The sequence below is a fragment of the Dipodomys merriami genome, unplaced genomic scaffold, assembly GCF_024711535.1.
Source record: "Dipodomys merriami isolate MVZ:Mamm:240054 unplaced genomic scaffold, mDipMer1.0.p SCAF_50, whole genome shotgun sequence".
NCBI classification, from domain to species: Eukaryota; Metazoa; Chordata; class Mammalia; order Rodentia; family Heteromyidae; genus Dipodomys; species Dipodomys merriami.
This window is the reverse complement of record NW_027206069.1, coordinates 620,441-647,940: the sequence shown is the minus strand read 5'-3', so window position 1 is coordinate 647,940 and position 27,500 is coordinate 620,441. Positions and strand designations below refer to the sequence as shown.

Here is a 27,500-nt window from a genome sequence, read left to right as displayed (position 1 = left end):
GGGGGCTGGAGGGGGTGGGTATCGCGGGGAGGGGGTGGGCTGGAGGGGGGAGGGGGGCATGTGGGGGCCTAGAGGGGGGAGGGGGCACCACGGGGGGGGGCTAGAGGAGGTGGGCATCGCCGGGTGGGGGTGGGCTGGAGGGGGGAGGGGGGCATCTGGGGGGCCTACAGGGGGGAGGGGGCACCGCCTGGGGGGCTGGAGGGGGTGGGCATCGCGGGGTGGGGGTCTGGAGGGGGGAGGGGCACCGCCTGGGGGCTGGAGGGGGGAGGGAGCATCTGGCTTTCCGGCTCGGCTCGGCTTCTCCTCCCCGGGAAACCAGGCCCAGGCGGGCAGGGCCCCGGGCGGGCCGGGGAGAGCCCGGGCGGGCCCAGCCGCCCTCCCGCCGCGCCGACCCCGCCCTTCCCCGCCCCTCCCGCCCCCCACGTGGCCGGCGGCGGGCGGCGCCTCCCCTCCCTCCTCCCCCTCCCCTCCCCGGCCTCCCCGGCCCCCGCGCGCCCCGCCCGGGCCGTCCGACCGCCGAGCGCCGCCGCCCGGCCGCCGCCCGCCGCCCCGGCCCCGCAGCCCCGGCCCCGCAGCCCCCGGCCCCGCAGCCCCTACCGGTGAGTCGGTCCGCGGCCTCGGCTCCGCCGGGAGCCCCGGGGGAAACTGAGTCCGGGAGGAGGCGCGGGGGCGTTTGGGGCCGGGAAAGGGCTCGGCGAGTGAGCCCGGGCACGCGTGCGGACCCGGATGCGGGGGCCCGGGGTGCGGGGGTGCGGGGACCCCGGGGCCGGGCTGGGATCCGGGCGTCCCCGGCCCCGCGCCGAGCCGCCACCGTCCCAGTGCGCACCGCCCCGGGGCGGCGCCGGGGTGGCCCCGTCGGGCCGGGCGGGCGGCGGGTCCAGGGCGGGGAGGGGGTCCGGGCGGATCGGGGTGTGGGGGTCCGGGCGGATGGGGTGCGGGCGGCCCGGGGGGACGGGGGGGGGGGTCCGGGCGGCCCGGCCCGCCCGCAGGCGCCCCTCCCGGCCTCCCCATCCCGCCGCCGCCGTGGAGAAGACAAACTCCAAGTTGGCCGCCCGGCTGCGCGCTTTCCTTTCCCGCCCCGACGCAGCGCGGCCCGCGGAGCAGCCGGGTGCCCCTGCGCCCCCGAAGCTCCCCTCCACCCCTTCCCAGGAGCGGGTGACCGGCCCTGGGGGCGCAGGGTCTCCCCGGCCTCCAGCCACTCGGGGCTGCTGGGGGGGGCTGCTGGGGGGGCTGCTGGGGGGCTGCTGGGGGGGCTGCTGGGGGGCTGCTGGGGGGGCAGCTGGGGGGGCTGCTGGGGGGCTGCTGGGGGGCTGCTGGGGGGGCTGCTGGGGGGCTGCTGGGGGGGCAGCTGCTGGGGGGCTGCTGGGGGGCTGCTGGGGGGGCTGCTGGGGGGGCTGCTGGGGGGCTGCTGGGGGGGCAGCTGCTGGGGGGCTGCTGGGGGGGGCCAGCTGCTGGGGGGGCTGCTGGGGGGCTGCTGGGGGGGCCGGCTGCTGGAGGGGGGCCGGCTGCTGGGGGGGCTGCTGGGGGGCGGGCTGCTGTCCCTAGGCCACCCGGCCAGAGGTCAGCCTGCCCACTGCCGTCCATGCCCACAGCTGGAAGTGCCCTTCCCAGCCCGCCTCTCCCTCTGGCGGTGACACTCGGGGCCTCAGTTCCTCATCTTCACTTAAAAGGTGGGGACGGTGGCAGGGTCATTGGGGAAGGGGGAACCAGAACAAACACCTAGCAGAGGGGTGGGGGAGCCCCAGGAACGCTTGTTCCAGGGTTGGGATCTGGGCCCTACCCCGAGGTCCAAACACCTTTCTGTTTAAAGCTACTTTGGCCCAGAAGACCCTTCCTGGGACACAGCTGGAGCTAAGCAGTGTCACACCACGCTCTGCTGTCCCTTCCTTCCCGGGGAGTACCAAGCTCCAGCCTTGTGTCCCTTCCTTCCCGGGGAGTACTGAGCTGTGGCCTTGTGTCCCTTCCTTCCCTGGAGTACTGAGCTCCAGCCTTGTGTCCCTTCCTTCCCAGGGAGTACTGAGCTCCAGCCTTGTGTCCCTTCCTTCCCAGGGAGTACTGAGCTCTGGCCTTGTGTCCCTTCCTTCCCGGGGAGTACCAAGCTCCAGCCTTGTGTCCCTTCCTTCCCTGGAGTACTGAGCTCTGGCCTTGTGTCCCTTCCTTCCTGGAGTACTGAGCTCCAGCCTTGTGTCCCTTCCTTCCCAGGGAGTACTGAGCTCTGGCCTTGTGTCCCTTCCTTCCCGGGGAGTACCAAGCTCCAGCCTTGTGTCCCTTCCTTCCCTGGAGTACTGAGCTCTGGCCTTGTGTCCCTTCCTTCCCAGGGAGTACTGAGCTCTGGCCTTGTGTCCCTTCCTTCCCGGGGAGTACCAAGCTCCAGCCTTGTGTCCCTTCCTTCCCAGGGAGTACTGAGCTCCAGCCTTGTGTCCCTTCCTTCCCTGGAGTACTGAGCTCTGGCCTTGTGTCCCTTCCTTCCCTGGAGTACTGAGCTCTGGCCTTGTGTCCCTTCCTTCCCTGGAGTACTGAGCTCTGGCCTTGTGTCCCTTCCTTCCCAGGGAGTACTGAGCTCCAGCCTTGTGTCCCTTCCTTCCCTGGAATACTGAGCTCTGGCCTTGTGTCCCTTTCTTCCCTGGAGTACTGAGCTCTGGCCTTGTGTCCCTTCCTTCCCTGGAGTACTGAGCTCTGGCCTTGTGTCCCTTCCTTCCCTGGAGTACTGAGCTCTGGCCTTGTGTCCCTTCCTTCCCTGGAATACTGAGCTCTGGCCTTGTGTCCCTTCCTTCCCTGGAGTACTGAGCTCTGGCCTTGTGTCCCTTCCTTCCCTGGAATACTGAGCTCTGGCCTTGTGTCCCTTCCTTCCTGGAGTACTGAGCTCCAGCCTTGTGTCCCTTCCTTCCCAGGGAGTACTGAGCTTTGGCCTTGTGTCCCTTCCTTCCCTGGAGTACTGAGCTCCAGCCTTGTGTCCCTTCCTTCCCTGGAGTACTGAGCTCCAGCCTTGTGTCCCTTCCTTCCCGGGGAGTACCGAGCTCCAGCCTTGTGAGCCTCGTCTGCAGATAGGAGCTCCCCTGGGAGGGCTGAGGACGGAAGCCCTCCCAGACCCGTTCCTGCACACCACTGTCAGAGGCGCTCCTGGGTAGCAGAGAGTTAACCCCCAGGTGAGGCGCCCACTTTATGGGGGTGCTGACGGCTGTCGAGCTAATTGCCCTCCTCACATCCTGGGACCTGGGAGCTCTGCCTTACGTAGAGCCTTCACCCCCTGTCGGGAGCAGTTGTTCCGGGCTGAAGCGTTTTCAGGCTGGTGAGGAGTGGGCCGCGGTGGCTAGGTAGCAGGGGTGTCACCGTGGGGGGTCAGGGAGACGCAGGGCTGCCGGGGTGGGGGGTATTCTCTGGCGTCGGCCTGGGCCAGCGCCTGTGTCCATCAGAGTTCCCGAGGCGTGGAGGACGGGGCCTGGCTGGGGCCTGCCTCTCCGTGCCCATCCCTCCTTCAGGGTGTGAGGTTCGTGGCTACCTTTGCTTCTAGAATGTCTCTGGAAGGCCAGGCCGGGAGGCTGGGAGGTAGCGGCCATGCGCAGCCCGTCTGCCCAGCTGTGCCTGTGGGCCACGGCAGAGCCCGGCCCGGGGCACCCGCTGGTAAGAACCGGGAGGTGTCACTGGCGATGTGAGGTGGGGTCCTCTAGCCCCGCTTGCCCACACGTCCGGGGGTCTGCTCACCGCTGCCTGCCTGCCCAGCTGGCCACATGCTTCCTCCTAGGGACTGCCTGTGGTGCAGGGGCAGGGCTGGGGGAGCCAGCCTGCCCGCACAGCCCTTTCTTGTCCCCGCCCCGCCCCCCCACCCCCCGCACTGGCCCTGGGCCCCCGGCCCCTCCACTGCCGGCCCTGTGCACGTCTGTGTGCTGAGGGAGTAGATGGGCAGGGGCTTGTGCCCCAAGTAGGCGAGCTGCACCTCCATGGGCACTGTCCCCTGCCCACCTCGCCCCTCCCGGTGGCATCCAGCCCAGCACTCGGACCCTCGAACCCCCGCCCCTCATCACCTGAATAGTACGGCATTTTGGGAATCTGGAGGCTTTGTCCTGGCCAAATAGTTCCTGCTGGGCCTGGGAATGGGGAAGCAGGCTGGCTTCCCTCCTGGAGCCCCCTGCAGTGACTGGGTGACCTCCCACCCTGAACCCCTGGGGCCCCCTTTGCTGGATTGGTCTGGCTGACAGGCACGGCCAGAGCCACAGCCTGGCCGGGAGTTCTGGGTCTGCAGGCCCCTGCGGCGCTATCTGAGGACAGCGAGTCAGAGCTGCTTCCCGTTCACCGCCCACTCCCCTGCAGCCTTCCCAGCTGCAGGAAGCAGGGGAGGGAAGGCCCGGGTCTGGGAGCGCCCAGCGGGAGCCCCAGGGGCCCAGCCAGTGTCTTGCCCTCAGCAGGTTCTTTGGGAGGGCAGGTGGGCACGAGGAGGCCTCGCTGGAGACTAGAGGCCTCTCGGGGTCAGAGGGACCTGGGCAGAGCCCTGCCATGCTGTCACCACACTCCACTGCCCCTCCCCCAGCCAGACCCGGCTTACAGCCCCCACCAGGTGTGGGTGGGTGGACGGGGCCCGGAGGCCGACCTGGAGCCCCGCCACGGGCAGCACAGGCTGCCGCCCCAGCAGAGCACGCTGGCCAGGGGCCAGGACGGCAGGGAATGAGGTGAGGGGGCGGCTGTGGCCTTGGAGCCAGCTATGTGAGGAGGGCTGGTGTCTCTTTGACTCAGTCTCCCTTTCAGTGCCTGGTCCAGGTGCTCGTAAGTCCTGGGCTGTGGCCTGCAGCCCATCCCCACCATCATGGTGTCCCCGTGTCACCTGTGTGTCCCCTTTCCGCCCCGAGCACAGCTCGCCACCAGGGAGTTGTTGGTGCCTGCACCAACAGCAGGAGACAGAGGAATGCTCTTACCCAGGCTAGGAGGAGGGCAGTGCCCATCCCCTGCCTGTTGGCGACCCCCCCCCCCGAACACCCATGCTTGGAGGGCCCAGGCTGGGAGGAGGGGGCAGGATGCAGGGGGCCGCTGAGCAGAGGCCCGGGCCAGAAGCCCCGTGGGCTTTGGCGGGCCTGTAGGAGGCTCTGGAGAATGCCCTGGTCTCTGTGCAGATGAAGAGCGGAGTCCAGCGCCCACGTCCCCCACCTGTGTGCCCCCACACCCCACACAGGGATGCTGGTGTGTTGTGCCCAGCAGAGGAGCTCGCTTGGCCGGTTGAGCCTGACCGGCTCCCAGGCGCTGACTGCCCGGGGCCAGGTGGCCGCGGAAGGCGGAGCAGAGGCCAGGCAGACCCACGCAGTCCCAGCTCGGGCCTGGCCGCACGCAGGCAGCCCAGGGGCCGGGGCCGTCCACGCCCTCAGAGCTGCAGTGCCTGGCGCTGCCGGTGGGGCCCTGCTCCGACAGCAGCTCCAGGGCCAGCATCAGCGTGCTCGCGCCTGTGTGAGGTCAGGAGCTGGAGAGCCAGCGAGTGCTCCAGGGGTGCGCCGCTCCGGGCATGGACCCTGCCCCCCCCACCCCGCACTGGCAGCTGCCCCTGGGTGTGTGGCGTGCACGGCTCCTCCCCATTCTCGATCCTTCTGTGTTCTCCACCCCTTCCAGCCTGGAGCTGGGCACTGGCGAAGGACAGCCCCTCCTCACCTGGGCACAGTCAGGGTAGAGGCCAGCTCTGGGGTTCAGGCGAGCATGCTCCTTCGGGACCGAGTCCTGACGCCAGCTGAGCCCTCCTCTCGGTGAGGGGCCCTTCTGAGGACAGCAGGAGGCGTCCCTGAGGCCCCGGGACCCATCCCTAGCCCAGCCGTGGAAGCTGTGGCCACCAGATGCACTGGCCTAGTGGCCCCGCAGCCTGGCAACTCTCCACTTTCACAATGAGGCTCAGACAGTGCCCCCCGCCATCCCAGAGCCCCGAGAATATCAGAGGTAGCCATGAAGGGATGATGTGAAGGATCACACGGAGGCAGGCAGCAGGCAGGCACAGGAGAAAGGTTACCACAAGGTTTATTAGCGCAGCCGTATTTCCCCCAAGAGGGGGTCTGGGGCAGGAAGTGAGGTAGGTGGGGGCTCAGGTGGCTCTGGGCAGAGAGTAGCGGGGAACTCCAAGGCTGGGAGGAGCTCGGGGCTGGGCGGGGCTGAGGACCAAGGGCATACTGCTTACAAGCCACACCTGCGAGGAACACCCACCGGCCTCCTTGGTGCAGCCGGGAAACCGAAGCCCTGAGAAGGGCGCCTCTGGTGACCCTGCAGCTCCAGGGCAGCCCGGTCCCCGCATTATCTTGGAGCAGGTGGAAGCAGCGGAAGACCGGCTTCCTGGAGGGGGTGCCTCCACCCTTCCTGCCCTCCCAGACATACAGCCCAGCCCAGGCTGCCCACACCCTGCTCCAGCAGGCACAGGCCAGGGGTGGCGCCCATGAGCCTTTAGCAGGTATTCCCTGTGTGTGTGTTCTGAGCGCTTGAGCCCCAGTCCTGTGACATGCCACACTGTGTGGGGTTGTCCCGAACTCTGAGGACCACAGGAGATGGGGGCTGGGTGTTCCCTGGGTGTGGCCCCACCCCCACATGCCATGCTGGTGGGCGGTGGGTGGACGCACTTCTCCGTCTGCTGAGGGCCATCGGCCTGGCCTGGCCTGGGGTGGCCCCCCCCCAGGCCCACAAGGGACCTGTGGTGTGGTGGGAAGGTGGCACACTTGCTGGGGGCTCAAAGGAGTTGAGATGGGGTTGCTGGGAAGGGAATGGGGGTCCTAGCAGGACAGGCCCAGCGTCAGGGCCGCCCCCGAGCTCGTAGGGAGCCGCCAGGTGCGCGTGCAGCTCCAGAGAGCCAAGGGTTGCCAGGCAGTGGAAAAATTTGGGCTCTTGGAGAAGCTAAAAATACAGTGTGGCAGCCCCTGAGTCCTGGTTCCGGAATCCTGCTCCTGCCATTTACCCGCCCACCCACAGGAGACGCGCTCCTCCTTCGTGTCCCCCCTCCCGGCACTAGGCCCAGAAGCCAGCCAGCTCCCGCACTGCGCCGCAAGACCCCTCCCGACTCCCATGGGGGATGCCCCCCGGAGCCAGCATGGCCCTCACCCTGTCCTGCTGGGGCCCTGAGGCCCTTGCCACAGCAGGGCCTGCAGGGGTGGGGCGGAGAGGGGTCCTGCTTTCCAGGGCCCAGCCAGCTTCTCATGGGGAGCCTAGACCAGAAAACATCCCAGGACCTCCTTCCCATGCACACATGCTTGTGGTTTCCTTACCTGCGCTCCTGCACGCTCCTGTGCCTTTCCCTGCACACACTCCTGCGCCTCCCCCGTGCCCGCGCTCCTGCGCCTCCCCCCCATGCCCGCGCTCCTGCGCCTTCCCCCCCGTGCCCGCGCTCCCGCGCCGCCCCCCGTGCCCATGCTCCCGCGCCTCCCCCCGTGCCCGTGCTCCTGCGCCTCCGTGCCCGTGCTCCTGCGCCTCCCCCGTGCCCGCGCTCCTGCGCCTCCCCCATGCCCGCGCTCCTGCGCCTCCCCCCGTGCCCGTGCTCCTGCGCCTCCGTGCCCACGCTCCTGCGCCTCCCCCGTGCCCGTGCTCCTGCGCCTCCCCCGTGCCCGCGCTCCTGCGCCTCCCCCGTGCCCACGCTCCTGCGCCTCCCCCGTGCCCGTGCTCCTGCCCCTCCCCCGTGCCCGCGCTCCTGCGCCTCCCCCCGTGCCCGCGCTCCTGTGCCTCCCCCGTGCCCGTGCTCCTGCGCCTCCCCCGTGCCCGCGCTCCTGCCCCTCCCCCCGTGCCCGCGCTCCTGTGCCTCCCCCGTGCCCGTGCTCCTGCCCCTTCCCCGTGCCCATGCTCCTGCCCCTTCCCCGTGCCCGTGCTCCTGCCCCTTCCCCGTGCCCACGCTCCTGCGCCTCCCCCCCCGTGCCCACGCTCCTGCGCCTCCCCCCCCGTGCCCACGCTCCTGCCCCTCCCCCGTGCCCACGCTCCTGCCCCTCCCCCGTGCCCACGCTCCTGCGCCTCCCCCCCGTGCCCGTGCTCCTGCCCCTTCCCCGTGCCCACGCTCCTGCCCCTCCCCCCCGTGCCCACGCTCCTGCCCCTCCCCCCCGTACCCGTGCTCCTGCGCCTCCCCCCCGTGCCCACGCTCCTGCGCCTCCCCCGTGCCCGTGCTCCTGCCCCTCCCCCCATGCCCATGCTCCTGCGCCTCCCCCCTGTGCCCGTGCTCCTGCCCCTCCCCCGTGCCCGTGCTCCTGCGCCTCCCCCCCGTGCCCACGCTCCTGCCCCTTCCCCGTGCCCACGCTCCTGCGCCCCGTGCCTGTGCCCACGCTCCTGCCCCTTCCCCCCCGTGCCCACGCTCCTGCCCCTTCCCCGTGCCCACGCTCCTGCGCCTCCCCCGTGCCCACGCTCCTGCACTCCGTGCTCGTGCCCACGCTCCTGCGCCTCCCCCGTGCCCGCGCTCCTGCGCCCCGTGCCCGTGCTCCTGCGCCTCCCCTGCCCATGCAGTGGCTCCTAGAGGCCAGGGCTGGTTTTCTTATGCTGCAGAGAACACTAGAGCTTAGGGGCCTGTGGCTCATTCAGGTTCCAGGGGAACTGGGACCCCCACTGCCACCTTCCTCTGGTCCCAAGGTGCCCATGCCAGATCCCGCTGTGCCACAGCTCGATGCCCGGCGGAGCAGCCTCCTGTGCTCGGGTTTTCTGTGGTCCTGAGATCTGTGGAAGGGCCGCTTTGGCCCGGCCCAGTCTCCTCAGCTGACGGTGACTGGCAGGCAGGATGACTACCAGGCAGGGGCGGCAACCTCTGCAGTCCCGGTGAGTCAGAGGCGCTGCCCAGGCATGTGGGATGGAGGTGCCGGCATCACTGTGCCAGACTGGCCAGCAGCCAGTGGGGGGGGGACTGTGTGCAGGCAGACGGCTTGCTGAGCACGCAGATCTGAGCCAGCGCCGCACACCCTGAGGGAGGCCCTGTCCCCAAGATCCAGCCTGGGCCTGTCTCAGAAAAAGAGACCCACGGAGAACAAAAGCCAATGGGGACGAGCTGCCCTGAGCCCAGCCTCAGGCCTCACCGCAGAGGCCCTGTCCACGGAGCTCAGGGCGCCTGGAGGGGCTCCATGGGCAAATGAAACACTTCTCAGCATCTGACTCCCAGCTGTCTGAGTCTGGATCTGGCTGCCCAGCCCAGATTCTGTCGCTCCCTGAAACGTCTGCAAGTGCAGATCCCTGCGCTGAGCTCCGTCCTCTCCCCACTTGGTGCCCTGTCCCAGCCCCGCCTGGACTGACAGGAAGGGCTGGGTGTTCTCCAAGGTGGTACACAGCCCCCAGTGTCCCCTCTTTACCCCCTATCTACAATTCCTACATGGGGGTCCCACAGCAGCCTCCGGAGCAGAGGAGGCCAAACGGGGCTCCACAGCCATCTGCCTGGGACAGTGCTCCCCGCAGCCCCCGGCACCCCAGGTCAGCAAGCTGGCTCCCTCATGCCGCGAGGCAAATGTGCAGCCACCGCCCCGTGGGGCAGGCACAGGCTGCGGGGGGATTGCTGCGGCCGGGGCCTGGCCTTCAGCCCTTGCGTTGGGTGGAGACCAAAGGCAGGCAGGTTCTGAGAGGCCCTCATTGGAGGCCTGCCGGACGTGGGCCTCCTGTTGCTCAGGGGAGTTGCCTTTCTTCCTGGCCCTGAGTTGGAGAATTAAGGAAATATAGAAGCCGTCGATCATTGCTCCTGCCAGCTGTCAGGGCCCATTGCTACCGTTACGTCTGCTTTTCTGGCTGGTTGCTGCACACCAGAGGTCAGAGTGCTGTGGCTCTGTTTGCTGTCTGTTGTCCGTGTGTGTGCGCTCAGTGCCATCCTGCAAAGAGGTGGACCAGGCTGCCCGTGGACCCCGTGAGGCCAGGCAGCCAGGACCCACCTGCCCAGGCTGAGCCCCACCCCGGGGCTCCCGCCGGTTAGGCCTTTCAGGAGGGGGAGGCAGGAGCACTCCGGGCATGCAGACTGCGGACACGAGAGGGCTGGCCTGGGAGAGGCCGTGCCCTGTGCCCTCAGCCTGTGCCAGGGGGACGGCAGGGCCTGGAGCCAAGGGAGGCTGAGGCCAGGGAGGGGGCCGCGTTCCAGGCGCCTCTTTAGGCGTCACAGGAGGCGGGGAGTGTGCAGAGACAGGCAGCCAGCTCCCACGGTGGCCGGCCGAGGAGCCGGGACTTGGGGGAGCTGAGTCTGCCAGGGAGAGACCAGGACGGAAGTTAGCCCCACGGTCCGCAGCCATGAGAGGCTGGAGGCAGGGCCCAGAGTGGGTAGCCAGAGGCAGCAGGAAGGTCTTGCATGTCTGGGTGAGTGGAGGGTGATGCGTGTGGTTGGCAGGGCTCGGCCTGGGGCCGTGGGGAGCTGGGGCACGGCACCCTGGATGGGCCTGAACAGCCCTCACCTAGCCAGACCTATCGCTCCGCGGCCCAGAGCGGAACGCAGAATTGCAGGTGAGGACACAGAGGCTGCTGCCAGGAGGACCAGGCCAGGGCCGCAGGGGCGTTGGGCGAGCAGGTGGTGAGGGGCTGGGCCGGGCCGGGCATCCCAGGCAGAGGGGCCAGCTTCTCGCGGGAAGGACACCTGCTCCCCAGTCCCACTCAGCTGGGGTCTAGTGGCCTCACCCCCCGCGGCCTGGCTGTCCTCTAGCAGGCTGGGCTGGTGGCACTTAGAGCACACTTGAGCCGGACCCCCAGCACTCAGCCGGTTCAGGGCCACCCCAGGGCCCCCAGCATTCAGCGGATTCAGGGCCACCCCGGGCCCCCCGGCATTCAGCAGGTTCAGGGCCCCCCAGCATTCAGCAGGTTCAGGGCCCCCCGGCATTCAGCAGGTTCAGGGCCCCCCAGCATTCAGCGGGTTCAGGCCCCCCCGGGCTCCCCAGCATTCAGCGGGTTCAGGCCACCCCTGGGCCCCCAGCATTCAGCAGGTTCAGGGCCCCCCGGGCCCCCAGCATTCAGCGGGTTCAGGGCCACCCCGGGCTCCCCAGCACTCAGCGGGTTCAGGCCACCCCTGGGCCCCCAGCACTCAGCGGGTTCAGGGCCACCCCGGGGTCCCCAGCATTCAGCAGGTTCAGGGCCACCCCGGGGTCCCCAGCATTCAGCGGGTTCAGGGCCACCCCGGGGTCCCCAGCACTCAGCGGGTTCAGGCCCCCCCGGGCTCCCCAGCATTCAGCAGGTTCAGGGCCACCCCGGGGTCCCCAGCATTCAGCGGGTTCAGGGCCACCCCGGGGTCCCCAGCACTCAGCGGGTTCAGGGCCACCCTGGGGTCCCCCAGCACTCAGCGGGTTCAGGCCCCCCCGGGCCCCCAGCACTCAGCGGGTTCAGGCCCCCCCGGGCTCCCCAGCACTCAGCGGGTTCAGGGCCACCCGGGCCCCCAGCACTCAGCGGGTTCAGGCCCCCCCGGGCCCCCAGCACTCAGCGGGTTCAGGGCCACCCTGGGGTCCCCCAGCATTCAGCGGGTTCAGGGCCACCCGGGCCCCCAGCACTCAGCGGGTTCAGGCCCCCCCGGGCCCCCAGCACTCAGCGGGTTCAGGGCCACCCCGGGGTCCCCAGCATTCAGCAAGTTCAGGCCCCCCCCCAAGGGCCCCCGGCACAGCTCAGGTACTCAGCAGGACAGGCATCGGGGCCCGCTCCCTGGTACCACCTCTAGTTCCCCACTTCTCTCCTGCCTTGCAAGAGGTGGCTGTGGGGGACCCGTGGTGAGTGCAAGCCTCTGAGCCTCCCCAGCGCCCCACGCTGGGCTTCTCAGACGCCAAGTATCAGGTCCCAGCCAAACGGCGCGGGAGAGCCTGGGACGCGCCTGGCCTTTCACTGTCCCCAGGGGCAGCGGCAGGGCAGCACAGCACTGGGCAGGCCCAGGGCAGGGGCCCCAGGAGGCCCCAGTCTGCCTGTCCCACGGCCCTGCTTTAGGGAAAAGCATGTGTTGGGAGAACATTCTGGGCCAGGCCTGTTCTCCTGTCCCTGGGCAGGAGTCAGGTAAAACTAGATGTGCCCAGGACCAGGCTTGTCGGTGCCAAGTGCCCCCACCCTCCCACCCAGACACGCGAGGGCAGCGAGGGCAGCGGGCAGGGCGGCCGCCACGCGGGGGAGGCCCGGGCGTCGGCCACACAGGGTCCCCAGCCTGCCCTGTGCTGCACCCTCCCGGCTCACTCCTGAGCTGTGGCCACCGGGGACGGTCTGGCACCGCCATCACGGTGGCGGTGATGTTTCAGCCAGCATGGCGCCCCGGGCCTCACCCCCGCTCCAGACCTGCAAGGACAGCCCCACTGGAGCCCACGGTCCCATGCACATGGGGCACCCACTCGCCCGCAGCCCAGTTGGAGATGCGCCCAGGGCTGGAACCAGGGGCCACAGGAACCTCGTGTCACAGGGTGTCAGCCCAGTGGAGAAACCGAGGCAGTCGACAGTGCTCTGCGTGCCTCTGGCAGCCAGCCGAGCCCTGGCCTCTGGGGCTTGGCCATCCCCCCGGCTGGACTGACGCCCCCGCCTCTCTCTGGCCCCACAGTTTGGCAAGATGTCGGTAAAGGAGGGTGCCCAGCGCAAGTGGGCGGCACTGAAGGAAAAGCTGGGGCCGCAGGACTCGGACCCCACCGAGGCCAACCTGGAGAATGCCGACCCCGAGCTGTGCATCCGGCTGCTGCAGATGCCCTCCGTGGTCAACTACTCCGGCCTGCACAAGCGCCTGGAGAGCAGCGATGGCGGTTGGATGGTGCAGTTCCTGGAGCAGAGCGGCCTGGACCTGCTGCTGACGGCGCTGGCGCGGCTGTCAGGCCGCGGCGTGGCCCGCATCTCGGACGCCCTGCTGCAGCTCACCTGCATCAGCTGCGTGCGTGCCGTCATGAACTCGCAGCAGGGCATCGAGTACATCCTTAGCAACCAGGGCTACGTGCGCCAGCTCTCTCTCGGTGAGCCACGGCCACGGTGTGGGCACGTGGCCGGGAGGGCGGGGGGGGGCCTGTGGGGCTCTTGTGGACACCCCACCCCTGTGGTCCCCACCAGGCTTGGGAGTGCCCACGGGCGGCAGTCCAGCCGTGAGCTCGGTGCCCAGAAGGGCTGGGCACTGAGGGGGACTCAGCCTGCTGCCCCCCTCATCCCTCCACAGCGCTGGACACATCCAACATGATGGTCAAGAAGCAGGTGTTTGAGCTGCTGGCCGCCCTGTGCATCTACTCCCCTGAGGGCCACACACTGACACTGGATGCCCTGGATCATTACAAGGTGAGCGGTGAGGACCTGGCGCGGGCTGGCATGGCCTCCCTCCTGGGCCTGCCCTGACTCTGCCCACCCCACAGACGGTGTGCAGTCAGCAGTACCGCTTCAGCGTCATCATGAATGAGCTCTCTGACAGTGACAACGTACCCTACGTGGTCACCCTGCTCAGCGTGGTCAACGCCATCATCCTGGGCCCTGAGGCCCTCCGCGCCCGGACCCAGCTGCGGGGCGAGTTCATCGGTAACCCTGCCAGCCACACCCCAGTGCTCAGGCCTGCCCAGTGCCGCCTCCTCCCTGCCTGCTGCGCTCCTGGGAGCTGAGGAACCTCCCCTGCTCCCACGGGGAGTGTCCCAGACTCCATCCAAAGGTGGTGGGGTGGCGGAGGGAGGCAGAGGGCCTGACCCCAGGTCCAGCCGTGTCCCTGCTCAGCAATACCGCTCTGAGCCCAGCACGTGGCCCCTGTGGAGCGTCAAGACTCCAGAGTCTGAGGTGGTGCGAGGTGCGGTGGGAAGGTGAAAGAGTTAAATCCAAGATATAAGCGATGGAAGCTTATGCCTATAATCTCAGGTTCTTAGCAAATGGAGAAGGGAGGATTGCAGTTCAAAGTCAGACGTTAAAGAAAAAAGAAGGAAGAGAAAAGGATAGATTTTATCTTATAAAACAGGCTGGGTGTGGTGTCACATGTTTATAATCCTAGAGGAGCCGGGCGCTGGTGGCTCACACCTGTAATCCTAGCTACTCAGGAGGCTGAGATCTGAGGATCGCGGTTCAAAGCCAGCCCGGGCAGGAGAGACCGTGAGACTCCTATCTCCAATAAACCACCAGAAAACCAGAAGTGGCGCTGTGGCTCCAGTGGTAGAGCGCTAGCCTTGAGCTGAAGAGCTGAGGGACAGCGCCCAGGCCCAGAGTTCAAGCCCCATGACCAACAAAAAAAAAAAAAAAAAAGAAAGTAAGTAGAGGGTCTCAGTATACCCTCCTGGGCAGAAGCTTGAAACTATCTGAAAAGTAAAGACCAGGAGGCTGGGGACATGGCTTAAGTGTAGAGTGCTTGCCTAACATGTGAGCCCCTGCATTCCAATGTCAGCACTGGGGCTGGGAATGTGGCTCAGTGGTAGAGCGCTTGCCTTGCATGCCTGAGGCCCTGGGTTCAATTCCTCAGCAGCACATATGCAGAAAAAGCCGGAAGTGGCACTGTGGCTCAAGTGGTAGAGCGCTCGCCTTGAGCTGAAGAGCTGAGGGACAGTGCCCAGGCCCAGAGTTCAAGCCCCATGACCGACCTCCCCCCCCCCCCAACAACAACAAAAAAATGACAGTACTGCAAGAAGGGAGAGGAGGGGGAGGGAGGGAAAAAGGAAGGAAGAATTAAAACAAGCAAACAAAGCTGCAGTGCCCAGAGCAGCCCCCAGAGCTCTGATCTGACTCTGTCCCTCCCCAGGGCTGCAGCTGCTGGACATTCTGACCCGGCTTCGGTGAGTCCTGCCAGCTGCCCCCTCACTCCAAAACCCTCTTCCGTGTCCCACTGCCTGGCCTAAGCGTTTCCCCCAGATGAGCAGGGAGGTGACTTCCAGGAGTGACTCCCCGGGGCTGGGCCAGGCCCAGCGACAGACATCCGGGACCCAGTCACACACCACAGTCACCTGTGAACGTATCACCTGGACGTCACACGGGATAGACTGTGCTGGGCTATGTCTGACACTCGGTGCGGCGTGTGTTTTGTGGCTGTGGTTGTGAATCTACACTCGGTGTGGCGTGTGTTTTGTGGCTGTGGTTGTGAATCTACACTCGGTGCGGCGTGTGTTTTGTGGCTGTGGTTGTGAATCTACACTCGGTGCGGCGTGTGTTTTGTGGCTGTGGTTGTGAATCTACACTCGGTGCGGCGTGTGTTTTGTGGCTGTGGTTGTGAATCTACACTCGGTGCGGCGTGTGTTTTGTGGCTGTGGTTGTGAATCTACACTCGGTGCGGCGTGTGTTTTGTGGCTGTGGTTGTGAATCTACACTCGGTGCGGCGTGTGTTTTGTGGCTGTGGTTGTGAATCTGGAAGCCCTGTGGGGTCTCCAGCTCGCTGACAACCTAACCTGCACCACCGTCTGCTCTGGGAGTGAGGGCCCGGGGCCCTGCGGGCGGATGCCTGCCAAAGGCTCCACTCACTGGCCAAGATAACATGGTGGTGGGACCTGGGCCCAGTGCACAGCCAGGCCCTGCCCCTCCCCGTGCCTCTGGTGCCCTGTGGACCCCCTGCCCAGGTGTGGCCTTGACCACTCTTCCGCCCCTATCCTGTACCTGCCCCTCAAGAACTTCAGAATGCCACCCGGCTGTGGTGCCGTGTGCCAGCGTGGCCCCCGGCCTGTGTAGGAGCCCGGTCCGGGGTCCTCCCAGGGCCTGCCCCACCCCACCCCCAAGGGGGTAGGGCCGTGGGAGCAACGGGGACCTCTTGCCACAGGGACCTAGAGGACGCCGACCTGCTGATCCAGCTGGAAGCCTTTGAGGAGGCCAGGGCTGAGGATGAGGAGGAGCTGCAGCGCAGCTGCGGGGGCCTGGACATGAGCAGCCACCAGGAGGTCTTCGCCTCGCTCTTCCACAAGGTGGGCCCCCTGGGAGGGCTGGGCCTGGCGTGGCCCCAGACCCCCCCTCCGCTGGCCAGCACAGAGCTGGACTGACAGGGGAGGTGGCAAGGCAGGCGCTGGTCCTCAGTGCAAGGCCCAGGCTGCAGGGCCCAGGACAGTGTCAGAGGCCAGCGCCGCCCCAGCGGCCATCCTGTGCTGGACCTCCGCCAGCTGGTCAGTGTCGGGGCTTCATGGAACTTGCGGCCCCCTGAGGGCTGGGGGGTGGGGCGGTGCCAGAGGTTCTCATCCGGGAGGTAATCTGTACCCTGGCGTGATCTGGCAATGTCACTGCTGTCGGGGCATGCTGCTGGCTCCCGTGAATGGAGACCAGAGATGCCATTTAATGTCCCGCAACACAGCAGTGTCCCTTGTCACAGGAGCATAGTCAGAGAGCCTGTCTCTGAGCTACAAATCACCAGGGCTTTGGCAAGGTGAAGGGCACGTCGGCCAGTGGTCTGCCTGGGGGAGAGCGGCCGGTGGGCCCCTGGCAGCCCTCCCCTGTGACCTCTCCCCCCCCACCCGCCCCTCCTTGGCGCTTCCCCCAGGAGAGAGGGGCCGGTGGGCCCCTGGCAGCCCTCTCCTGTGACCTCTCCCCCCTGACCTGCCCCTCCTTGGCGCCTCCCCCAGGTGAGCTGCTCCCCTGCCTCAGCCCAGCTGCTGTCCATGCTGCAGGGCCTCCTGCACCTGGAGCCCACCCGCCCCCCAGGCCAGCTGCTCTGGGAGGCGCTGGAGAGCCTGGTGAACCGGGCTGTGCTCCTGGCCGGCGACGGTGAGTGGAGGCTGGCGGGGTGCAGAGGGGCGTGTGGGGGCCCCGGCCGGGACCCCTCGCTCCTCCGCGCCCGCTCCCTGACCCTGGACATCTCTCCCCTTTAGCCCAGGAGAGCTCCTTGGAGGAGGTGGTTGAACGGCTCCTGTCCCTTAAAGGCCGGCCTCGACCCAGCCCGCAGGACAAGGCCCACAAGAGTGTCCAGGCTAACCTGGGCCCGAGCCCTGGAGACGTGACGGCCCTCGAGGGGCCGCAGTCGGCCGCGGCTCCCGTCTGCCAGCGCGCGCCCAGCGCTCAGACCAGCGGTGGCCAGATGGCTCCACAGCCAGATCAGCCGGCGTTGAGCCTGCCTCCCTCTCCCACGTCCCCTCCCCTCCATCATCCAGCCTCAGGCCCCCCTCCCCCTCCCCCTCCCCCTCCCCCACCCCCACCCCCCCTGCCAGGCCTGGGGGGAACATTTACTTCAGTACCTCCGCCACCTCCACCCTTACCGGGCTGCCGCCAGGCCCTGCCCCCACCCCCTCCCCCACTCCCAGGCACCGGGCCCTTGCCCCCACCCCCTCCCCCACTGCCTGGTGTTGGGGGTCCCCCGCTGCCCAGGGCCGCCTCCGTGGCTGGCGGAGTGGAGGATGTCATCGTGGCCCAGGTGGACCACAGTCTGGGCTCGGCCTGGGTCCCCAGCCACCTCCGCGTGAAAGCGCCCACTCTGCGCATGAAGAAGCTCAACTGGCAGAAGCTGCCCTCCAACGTGGCCCGAGGTGAGGCCGCCCCTCCGAGGGGTACAGCCCTGCCTGCCCGCCCTGCGTCTGCTCTGCTGGGCACAGGACTCCGGCGGCCGGGGGAGGGGGGGCACGGCAGGCAGGCCGCCTCCCAGAACCACCGCATGGGGCTCCCGCTCATGGGCCACGGCCCTGCCCGGGTGCACGGCCCTGGAGCGGCCCAAGCCCACGGGGCACACAGGCCTGCACAGGGAGGTCCTGCCCGAGGCTCGGCCGGGCTGGGCTCCAGCAGGGGGGTCCTCCCGTCCTCAGGGGCCCGGGTGGCGCGCCCACCCTCCCCTCCTCCACAGAGCACAACTCCATGTGGGCCACACTGAGCGGCCCTGGCACCGAGGTGGTGGAGCCCGACTTCTCCAGCATTGAGCAGCTCTTCTGCTTCCCTGTGGCCAAGCCCAAGGAACCCTCAGCTGCCCCTGCCAGGAAGGAGCCCAAGGAGGTGGGCTGGGGTGTGCCGGGCCGTGGGGGGCCGCCCGTGCCTCTCTCCAGGTACCAGCCGGGGCGGGTTTTCCAGGTCACGTTTCTGGACTCCAAGAAGAGCCTGAACCTCAACATCTTCCTGAAGCAGTTTAAGTGGTGAGGGCCGCAGCCCAGCTCAGCCCGGCAGTGCCCTCTGCAGGCCTCCCTGGGCAGTGCATGCTACATCCCTAGGATGGACACTGGGGTCATGGGGGCCAAGGTCACCGGCACAGGCTTCTGGGGAGATTGAGACCCAGAGAGTGGTTGGGGTTGGCCAAGCCAAGGTGAGGTCTGGACCCTGCTTTCCGTGCTCCAAGGCCTTCCATGCTGTAGGTATTGGGCATTGACCCTTGCCAGGAAACTTCCTGGCTGCCCTTCGACTGCCCCGCTTCCTGGAGGCCCCTTGGAGGGAGGCAGACATGGAGCGGCTACGCCCTGTCCCCTGACCCTCGTCCCCTTCCCTCTCCAGCTCCAATGAGGAAGTCACTGCCATGCTCCGGGCTGGAGACACCACCAGGTTTGATGTAGAGATACTCAAACAACTCCTGAAGCTCCTTCCAGAGAAACACGAGGTGAGCCTGCGCTCCAGCCAGCCTGGGCGGCAGCTGAGGTAGGAGACCCGGCCAGCTGTGCAGGAGACAGCAGGAGGAGGCGGTGGCCGTGGCCGTGGCCGGGCTTCTGGAGGTGGGTAGGGTCTTGGTCAGTTGCCTTGGGACTCCACACGTGGGCCTCCGCCCAGCAGATGGAGAACCTGCGGGCATTCACTGAAGAGCGAGCCAGGCTGGCCAGTGCGGACCAGTTCTACCTCCTCCTGCTGGACATCCCCTGGTGAGCACAGCCCATGGGGAGGGAAGGGGGTGAGGCTGGAGCCAGTGGGTGTCTGGGGCTCCTGGGCTCTGGGAGCAGAAAGCCAGCCGTCGGTCTGGTTCCCAGACACCACGCGCGCGTAAGGGCAGGGCCGCACCCGGGGCCGGGCTGGGGTGGTGTAGTGGAGCTGAGCTGGACCGTGGTGAGCCTCCTGGCCCTGACCCCCTGCTGTCCCTTCCAGCTACCAGCTGAGGGTGGAGTGCATGCTGCTGTGTGAAGGCACGGCCGTCATACTGGACATGGTGCGGCCCAAGGCCCAGCTGGTGCTCGCCGCCTGCAAGAGTGAGCGGGGGGGGGGGGGGGGGGGGCGCAGAGGGGGTGGGGGGGAGGGGCGGGGGGAGGGGCGGGGGCGGGAGGGGCGGGGGGCGGGGGGGGGCAGGCCTGGCCCCCACACAGCCACAGTCACCAGTCACTGAGAGGGCCTGAGCCTGCCGACTACCACATCGGAGGGTCCACCGTCACCATGCCACGCAGAGTGCACACGCATGCACACGCACACACACATGTGTACGCTCAACCTCATACACCATGCAGACACACCTGAATGCACACTCTCCCTCATGTACACACACCACTTGTACACACCTGTGTGCAAGCTCAGTCTCATACAACATACACTTGTGTGTGCGCTCAGTCTCACGTGCAGACATGCATTTGTACATGCTCAGCCTTATACCCAATGCAGACACACATGCACACACCTGCATGCACACAGCTTTATGCATATACACTGCTATACATGCCTGTGTGTATGCTCGGCCTCATGCACATATACCATGCAGACACTGGCGTGTCTGCACACCTAGCCTCATGCGCATGCAAACATGTCCGTGTGCACGCTTAGCCCATACACCACATAGACACCAGCATGGGTACACACTACGCCTCATGCGCACACCATGCAGGTATGCAGGTACACACTTGTGTGCATGCTGAGCCTCACACACACAGCAGACACCATGTGTGCACGCGCACGTGCTGACACGCATGTGCATGTGCACGCACACTGCCTGTGAAGAAGGCAGCCGGGACTCTCCTGGCCACAGGACAGGCTGCAGACAGGTCCAGGCGTCCCGGGGCAACTTCCTTCATCAGACACCCACCGTGGTGTCCACTCCCGTCTCAGCTGCTTCAGTCAGGGGGACCCTCTGCAGCCCCAGGGAGTGGTCACCGAAAACCAGAGTGGCACCCTATGTCCACACCCAGAGAATGGGCTATGGCCATCCCAGCCCAGAGCTGTGGGTCTGATGAGCACTGACACCCCAAGCCAGTTGGGGTGAAGGGTCCACACACCCCACCTCCCTGCCCCATGCCGTTCTTGGTGCTGGGCTGAGCCTGGGGAGGGGCCTGGGTCCCCGTCCCATCCTCACCCCTGCCTGACACTCACAGGCCTGCTCACCAGCCACCGGCTGCCCATCTTCTGCCAGCTGATCCTGAAGATCGGGAATTTCCTCAACTATGTAAGTCAGGCTGCCCTAGCGCCCACCCAGCTCCCTCAGAGCCAGGAGACTCACCCTGCCCTGCCCGGCCCCCCGCAGGGCAGCCACACAGGTAATGCCGAAGGCTTCAAGATCAGCACACTGTTGAAACTCACGGAGACCAAGTCCCAGCAGAGCCGCGTGACCCTGCTGCACCACGTGCTGGAGGTGGGCCACGCGGGGACCCCCAGCCTGTCCCCAGCTGGGCCTCAGCTTGAGCTGGGCCTTTGCCCCTCCTGCCCTCCCCACTGCCCTCCTCCTGCAGCCCCTCCGCTCCCCAACACCTGCCCCTGGAGTGGGACACCTTAGAAAAGGAAAAGCTTAGAGCCAAGCCTGGGCCTGGGCAGCCCAGGCACTAAGGGGCTCAAACTGGGCAGGGTGCCCCCAGGTCCCGGTGAGGTGTCCCCAGGTCTGGGCAGGACCAGTGTGGGTCTCACGGACACGTCCTGTGGCAGGAGGTGGAGAAGAGCCACCCGGACCTCCTGCAGCTGCCCCAGGACCTGGAGCTGCCCGCCCAGGCCGCGGGGTACGTAGTGCCAGCAGCTGGAAAGCAGCCCAGAGCCCCAGCCTCTGGTCCCGGTCACTTCGCTGGTCGGGGCTGGTCACCAAGCTATGGTACAGTCCCGTGCCCCCCAGACCCCGAATCCCATAGAAGTCTGACTTTTAAGGCCTGCCCCCACATGGCTTAAACAGACGTGAAGCGGGGCCAGGTCCCGTGCTCTGGTGCGGCCTCTGCACTGGGCTGTGAGCACATCATGCCCTCCATGTTTCCAGGTGTGGAAACAGGCCGGGAAAGTCGCGATGCCTTCCTGGCTCTCTGAGAGCCACGTCACGTGTCCCCCACCAGAGCTGTTTCCAGGCTCTGTTGGCCCGGAGCTGCTGGGAGCAGACCCACTGTGAGCGGCTGGCCCCTGCAGTGAGCGCCCGCTCTGCCTACTCCGGCCCCCGTGTCTGGCCCCTGTAGTATGAAAGCCGGGGGCCAGTTGTGGCTGGGCACCAGCTGTCCCCCAGTGCAGCCCCAGTCCTTGGTGCCTTTCAGGATCAACTTGGAGATCATTCGCTCAGAGGCCAGTGCCAACCTGAAGAAGCTTCTAGAGACAGAGCGGAAGGTGACCGCGTCAGTCCCAGAGGTGCAGGAGCAGTACGCTGAACGCTTGAAGGCAAGCTGGGAGAAAGGGGCCTCCGGGCAGGCAGAAAGGAAAATGGCTGCTGGGTGGACTGAGGGGCAGCCTTGAACCTGTGTCCTGCCAGGCAGAAAGGGCTAGCTGAGGTGAGCAGGGTGAGCAGAGCAGAGACCCCAGGGACAGCCGCTGACTGCGCCCCCCTCCCCCGTGTCCCGCACCAGCCCTCTGCGTGGGGGGCCCCGTCTGTGGGAACCAGGGCTCCGCCTGCCCTCGGGCCACCAGCCACGGCGCACTGGGAGGTGACCGGGGCTGTGCTCGCAGGCCAGCATCGCGGCCTCCAGGGCTCTGGACGCGGTGTTCCAGGCCATCGAGCAGAAGAAGCTGGCGCTGGCGGACTACCTGTGTGAGGAGCCCCTGCAGCTCTCCTTGGAGGACACGTTCTGCACCATGAAGGCCTTCCGGGACCTCTTCACCCGGGCCCTGAAGGTGGGCCTGGCGAGGCCAGGGCGGCGGAGGTCAGAGGGGGGCCCCTGCCCCAGTCCAGGGTGGCGGCGGGTGTGGCTGTGTGAGCCGTGGCCTTGCCCGTCCCTCGGCCAGCCCTGCTGCACCGCCAGGGCCCCCCTCCCACGCCCGTGCCCGGGCGCACCGGTGGGCAGCGGCTGGGGGGGCCATGGGAACAAGACTTGCCCTGCCTGAGCAGGAGAACAAGGACCGGAAGGAGCAACTGGCAAAGGCGGAGAGGCGGAGGCGGCAGCAGGCAGAGGGGGAGGCTCGGAGGCCGAAGGGCGAGGACGGGAAGCCCGGTGAGGCTGGGGCGAGATGGGGTCTGGAGGCCAGATGGGGAGGGGGTGGGCCGCTGGCCCCCCCGCCTTCGGGGGCCGTGGGGTGGGCGCCAGGCCCCGGCAGCTCTCTGAGGCTCTGGCCCCGCAGTGAGGAAGGGGCCCGGGAAGCAGGAGGAGGTGTGCGTCATCGACGCCCTGCTGGCCGACATCAGAAAAGGCTTCCAGCTGCGGAAGACCACCCGCGGCGGCGGCCGGGGAGACCCCGAGGGCAGCAGCAGGGGGCCCGCAGCTGACCCCCCTCGGGCCACAGAGCCTGGTGAGACCCTCTGACCCACCCCTTCCTCCAGGAAGCCCTCCGGGAGCTCCCGTGGCCTGGGCCCTGAGGAGAAGGGACAGCCGGGGTTGGGACAGTGCTGACAGAGCTCTGTGGCCAGTGTGATTGTCACCCTGGTCCTCAAATACTGCCCATAGAGAGGTGTCCCTGGGGCGCAGGGCCCCGAGGTGGGCAGGGCACCGGTGACTGTGGGGTCTGTGGTCAGGGGTGGCATCCATGGCTGCCTGCGTGTCCCCCAATCCGCTATGCCTAGCCAGTGTGGGAGCCCTGAGTCTGGGTCCAGAGGAGTCAGATGTAGCCAAGGATCAAGGCTTAGACACTCAGAGCCAGGCCCTGACAGCACCTTCCACCCACAGTGGCTGCTGCTGAGCCTGCGCGGGGCCCCGCGGCCAGCACGGGCTGCCCTGCCGCAGAGCCCGGCCCGGGTGCCACCACGGCTGCCGAGCCGAAGGGCTGGGACCTGGTGGATGCCGTGAGCCCCGGGCAGGATGACGGGCCCCCAGCCCTGGGGAGGCAGTCCTCTTGGTACGTCGATGCCAGCGAGGTCCTGGTCCCTGAAGACGCCCTGAGCCTCCAGCCCCCCCAGGGGGCCTGGCCAGTGACTCTGGGAGACTCTCAGGCCCTGCAACCCATCCGGTTCAGCGACACGGCCCCCAGCGCCCAGGACGCGGAGCAGCGCGTGGACTCTCCCGGCGTCCACCAGGCCAAGGCTCACAGCGTGAGTGGGGGGCCAGCGGACGCTGCTGCCCACGGCCCCGGCCCCCAGGCCGAGGCTCACAGCGTGAGTGGGGGGCCAGCGGACGCTGCTGCCCACGGCCCCGGCCCCCAGGCCGAGGCTCACAGCGTGAGTGGGGGGCCAGCGGACGCTGCTGCCCACGGCCCCGGCCCCCAGGCCGAGGCTCACAGCGTGAGTGGGGGGCCAGCGGACGCTGCTGCCCACGGCCCCGGCCCCCAGGCCGAGGCTCACAGCGTGAGTGGGGGGCCAGCGGACGCTGCTGCCCACGGCCCCGGCCCCCAGGCCGAGGCTCACAGCGTGAGTGGGGGGCCAGCGGACGCTGCTGCCCACGGCCCCGGCCCCCAGGCCGAGGCTCACAGCGTGAGTGGGGGGCCAGCGGACGCTGCTGCCCACGGCCCCGGCCCCTGCCGCGCCAGCCCCAGCCCTCGTGGAGATGAGGATGAGGAGGACACGGCCCCAGAGTCCGCGCTGGACACGTCCCTGGACAAGTCCTTCTCTGAAGACGCGGTGACGGACTCTTCGGGGTCTGGCACCCTCCCCAGGGCCCGGGGCCGGACTTCGAAGGGGACAAGCAAGCGAAGAAAGAAGCGCCCCTCCAGGAGCCAGGAAGGTAACGTGGGGGGCGAGCATGTGAGCCGGGTGCGGGGCATCTGGGCGCAGGGGCAAGGCTTACCGCTGCCCTCGCCGGGGCCCTGGACCTGTCCCTGCCGTGCAGCTGGCCTCTCCCATGGGGCACTGCAGGCTCCAGCGGCCTCAGGGAGTGAGGGTGATTCTGGGCTCACAGAGGGCAGCGGCTCGCCACCTGGGGCACCTATGTCCCTGCGCCCCCTAACCCACCCGTCCTGCCTTGGGCCCTTGGCCCTCATTGCCGGTCGGGCAGGGTCTGCACCAGGCACCCCTGAGCGCCGCGCTATTTGGCTCTGGCTCCAGGCCTGGGGTGCTGGTCTGGTGGCGCATCGCTGCCTGCCTCGGACAGGTCTAAACACTGGGCTGAGGCTGGCAATGAGCTGCTGAGTGTGTTTCTTTCATTTGAAAGCAGAGGTTGCCCCTGACTCTGATGATAGTAAAACAAAAAGGCTGTGTGCCATCCAGTGAGGTACGTACCCAGCCTGGCTCTCTGTAGACTAACGGTGGCAGCCGGTGCCGAGTTTGACCTCCTGCCCGCCCTCCTGGCCGCTAACCTGGCTTCTCTAGGCCCCTCCTGCGGCTCTTGGTGGTGGTGGCTTCGCTGTCCCATCCCTGCTGGGGCCTGTCTGTCCACCTCGCTCACCCAGGGTTTCCTGCGCAACCTCAGGGCTGGTCTACAGGACTCTGCGGGGAGTGTGCGGGGCCGGGGGCAGTTCCTCCCGGCCAGCGGGACCAGCTCGGGTGGCCCCTGTCCTAATCGCCTGCCTGTCCCGCTTCCCCCACCCCCAGCTCTCCAAGGTGGGGGGGCGCTCTGTTCTAAGTCCGAGCACAGGGCCGGCCCCAGAGCCCCCGCACCCCTCCGGTCACCCAGGCAGTGACCAGGTACGTCCCCAGGAAGACTGGGAGGCGGACCGCCGAGGTTGCTGCGAAGGGAAGCCAGACCGCCCGGCGCCCTGCAAGGCGGTGGGCGGGCTGCGGAGGAGCTGGCCTCTCTCACCTTGGGCCTCATGGGCCTCATCCAGTCAGGGCTGTTTTCCGTGGTGAGAGGCTAGAGACAAGGCAGGACTGGCTGGCCCAGATCTGCCTGCCCCAGATGGAGGAACGTGGGTGCGGAGGTCGAGCGAGCCTGGCCCGATGGTGAGCTACACCTGGGCCCAGGCTGTGGGGGCCCAGCACCCCAGCCCTGCCCAGGGCGGCCCTAGGTTTGGCTCACGCCACAGACCTGCTGCCCGTGGCCAGCAGCCAGGAAGCAAGGCCCAGGATTGGGGTCTGCAGGCACATCAGAGGCCACGCCAGCGCCCGAGGGCTGGCTTTCACCCCCGCAGAGCCTGGACCCTGCCTTGACACAGGAGCGCAGGTCATCCCTCAGCGCTGGGCTGACTCGCACTCCCTCCGCTCCTCCCCGGGGGGTGGGGGGGGAGACAGTGGGACCTCGTGTGGCTTGGAGGACCAGCAGGCACCTGTAGCCAAGGTCCAGTGACGTCACTGTCCCGGGCTGCTCCTCCCTCATCCTGTGGGGACAGGTGTGACCCAGTCTCTCCCCCCCCCCAAGAAGGGCTGCCTCTTCCTCCTTTCCCAACTTCTCCTGATTGGGAAAATTGATAGAAATGTATAAGGCAACCAGAAAGAACCCACCTCACCCCCTCCAACTGCAACATTTTCCAGAATTAGTGAACTGTGGGGCCTGGGTGCCCCGCTCTGAGGCGAGCGGCCCGCCCGAGTCATGGGCCTGTCCCCTCCCGGGGCGGCTCGGGCGTCTGCTAGGCGCAGGGTCACGGGTAGGACCGGCAGGACGCCTCGGCCGGGACACTTCCCCCGCGCACCGCGTCCCCGCAGGGCCTTCTTCCTCTCTCGTTTCTGGTGCTGGGGTTTGAACTCGGTGCCTCAAGCACAGCCACCGGCCCCTTTCGCCTTGGGTGTGCTCTTCCGATGGGCTCGTGCCCTTGTTCCGGGGCTGGCGGGGGCCGTGCAGCTGGGGTGACAGGCACGCACCGGCTCTCCTGGCCGGGCCGCAGGGTTTCCTGTAGCCTGTGCTTTGGGTTCTTGGGAAGAGTGCTGTCCAGAGCTGTGCACCCTGTGTGTGATGTCACAGCTTTTTGCTGGCCTTCATTTTAGCACGTTCCAGACTTTTTTTGTGTGTCCATTCCGGGGCTTGAACTCCGAGCCTTTGAGCTCTCTTTCCTCAAAGTGAGTGCTCCACCACTTGGACCACAGCTCCACTTTGGGCTTTGAGACAACACAGCTGGCTCTTGAGATTTCCTGCCCATCATCCCTTCTAGCGTCTTCCTCCCCTGTCGTGTTGCTGTGGACCTTCCGCATAGACTGTTCCGGCAGGGCCTGCCTTTGTGACGTGCCGCCCCGTCCCTGGATGGGTGACCCCTCCACTCTCCGGGCCCCCCTTCCTTAGCACTGTGGTCCCATTCACCAGGACTTCCCGTGCGTCTGCCCAGCCATTCTCTGGTGACCTGCAGTGAGGTGACGCTGAAGTCCTCACGGTGGCCTTTGGACAGTTCATCTCTGCTCAACTCAGTTTCTCTCCTTTGAGCAGTGGTTCTCAAACCTGAGCCTGGTGGCAGAGGGGGTAGCTCTTCAGCCAGCGCAGGGGGCTTGGGGGCAAGGGTCCTGCAGAACTTAGGCTGCCCAGGCCAGGGCTGCGGGCACAGCGCCCTTGGGGCCCTCAGCACCCTGCTGGAGAAGGAGCAGGCAGGACGGAGGTTGTGGACTGAGACTTGGGGAGCAGGTCAGGCAGACCCCGCCACGGTGGAGGGCCCCACATCTCACCGGGGCTCAACCTGGACAGGAGCCGCCCGCTGGCCTCCCCTACCCTCTGACCACCTGGATGCGCCCCACCTCAGCAAGAACCTGGGGTCAGAGCAGGCTGGGGACCCGTGGGTTGGCCTCAGTGGTAGCACAGGTGGGCCTGGACCCCGGAGGTGAGACCCAGGCCCCAGATGTGAAACCCCGGTCCCAGAAGTGGGACCCGGTCCTGGACGTGAGCCCTGGGCCCCGGAAGTGGCCCAGAGCTTTCCCAGCAAGTAACTCACCGTTTCTTCCGCAGGCCTCAGGCCCAGGCCCAAAGCCAAGTGAGCAGCACCGGCCTCCCCACAGCAACAGGCCCTGGACACGCTGTGTGGCAAGATCTTCCAGGCCAGGCCAGAACGGGGCCCGAGGAATCAAAACTTCCGTGCCTTTCCCAGTCAGGGTGGCCACAGGCGTCCGGCCTGGGCCTGGCCTGGCGTCCCAGGCCACCTGCACGCACGCAGCCTTGCCATCTGCTTTGTACCCAACCCCTCACGGCACGCACCGCAGGGAGGGGCCAGTGGCTTCCTGCCTGCTGCCATGTTATCTGCTAGTGTGGCTCCAGCTCCCCAGCCTGCCTCCATCTGCTCAGCGGGGCTTCCACCAGAGTACGACCGATGGGGGATGGTGGGGGACATGAGGGAGGCAGGACGGCAAGCCCAGGCCCCTGCCGTGCAGTCTGGCCTGACTGTGTGCCAGTCCCCAAGGGCGGCCACTGGCAGGCCTGGCCACCGACCCTGCATCGGCCCTCTTGTTGAGAGGGAACAGCTGCTTGGCCGCCCAGCCCCGGGTGAGAAGGGCCTGCTTGACCCACAGGATGACCGCAGCAGCCTCCACCCAGGACAGCCTGTCCTGCCCTCCTCCTCCTCCCCCCTCCATCTCCCTCCCCCTCCTCCTCCTCCTAACCCCTCCCTCTCCCTCCCCCTCCTACCCCTCTCCCCCCCCAGTATGTGCTGCTGAGGCAGAGGCCAGGAGGGGCATGGATAATAAAACAGCCCTGGCCAGC

General features: G+C 67.4%; 1 protein-coding gene across 2 annotated transcripts; it reads left to right on the top strand.

Moving 5' to 3' along the window:
- The first annotated feature begins 529 nt into the window (after positions 1 to 529).
- Positions 530 to 27,500, top strand: Inf2 (inverted formin 2). 2 transcript variants are annotated; one of them, XM_069997446.1, is made up of 23 exons: positions 530 to 599; positions 12,437 to 12,836; positions 13,034 to 13,149; positions 13,224 to 13,383; positions 14,579 to 14,612; positions 15,584 to 15,725; positions 16,374 to 16,515; positions 16,620 to 17,270; positions 17,582 to 17,727; positions 17,803 to 17,864; positions 18,217 to 18,319; positions 18,490 to 18,575; positions 18,796 to 18,896; positions 20,004 to 20,074; positions 20,153 to 20,260; positions 20,548 to 20,618; positions 21,132 to 21,252; positions 21,538 to 21,702; positions 21,917 to 22,019; positions 22,147 to 22,314; positions 22,689 to 23,678; positions 24,108 to 24,164; positions 26,754 to 27,500. In XM_069997446.1, exons 2-22 carry the CDS (start codon positions 12,446 to 12,448, stop codon positions 24,161 to 24,163), a joined length of 3,987 nt encoding a protein of 1,328 aa, XP_069853547.1. In that variant the 5' UTR covers positions 530 to 599; positions 12,437 to 12,445; the 3' UTR covers position 24,164; positions 26,754 to 27,500. The 2 variants fall into 2 exon arrangements, with proteins under 2 accessions (XP_069853547.1, XP_069853548.1); XM_069997447.1 differs by lacking the exon at positions 24,108 to 24,164.

Bases quoted from the DNA above. Each gene is read 5' to 3' on its own strand.
- Inf2 (XM_069997446.1), top strand. From the start codon at position 12,446: ATGTCGGTAAAGGAGGGTGCCCAGCGCAAGTGGGCGGCACTGAAGGAA. The intron at 12,837-13,033 runs GTGAGCCACGGC...ATCCCTCCACAG, and splicing joins CGTGCGCCAGCTCTCTCTCG to CGCTGGACACATCCAACATG. The intron at 22,315-22,688 runs GTGAGACCCTCT...TTCCACCCACAG, and splicing joins CCCTCGGGCCACAGAGCCTG to TGGCTGCTGCTGAGCCTGCG.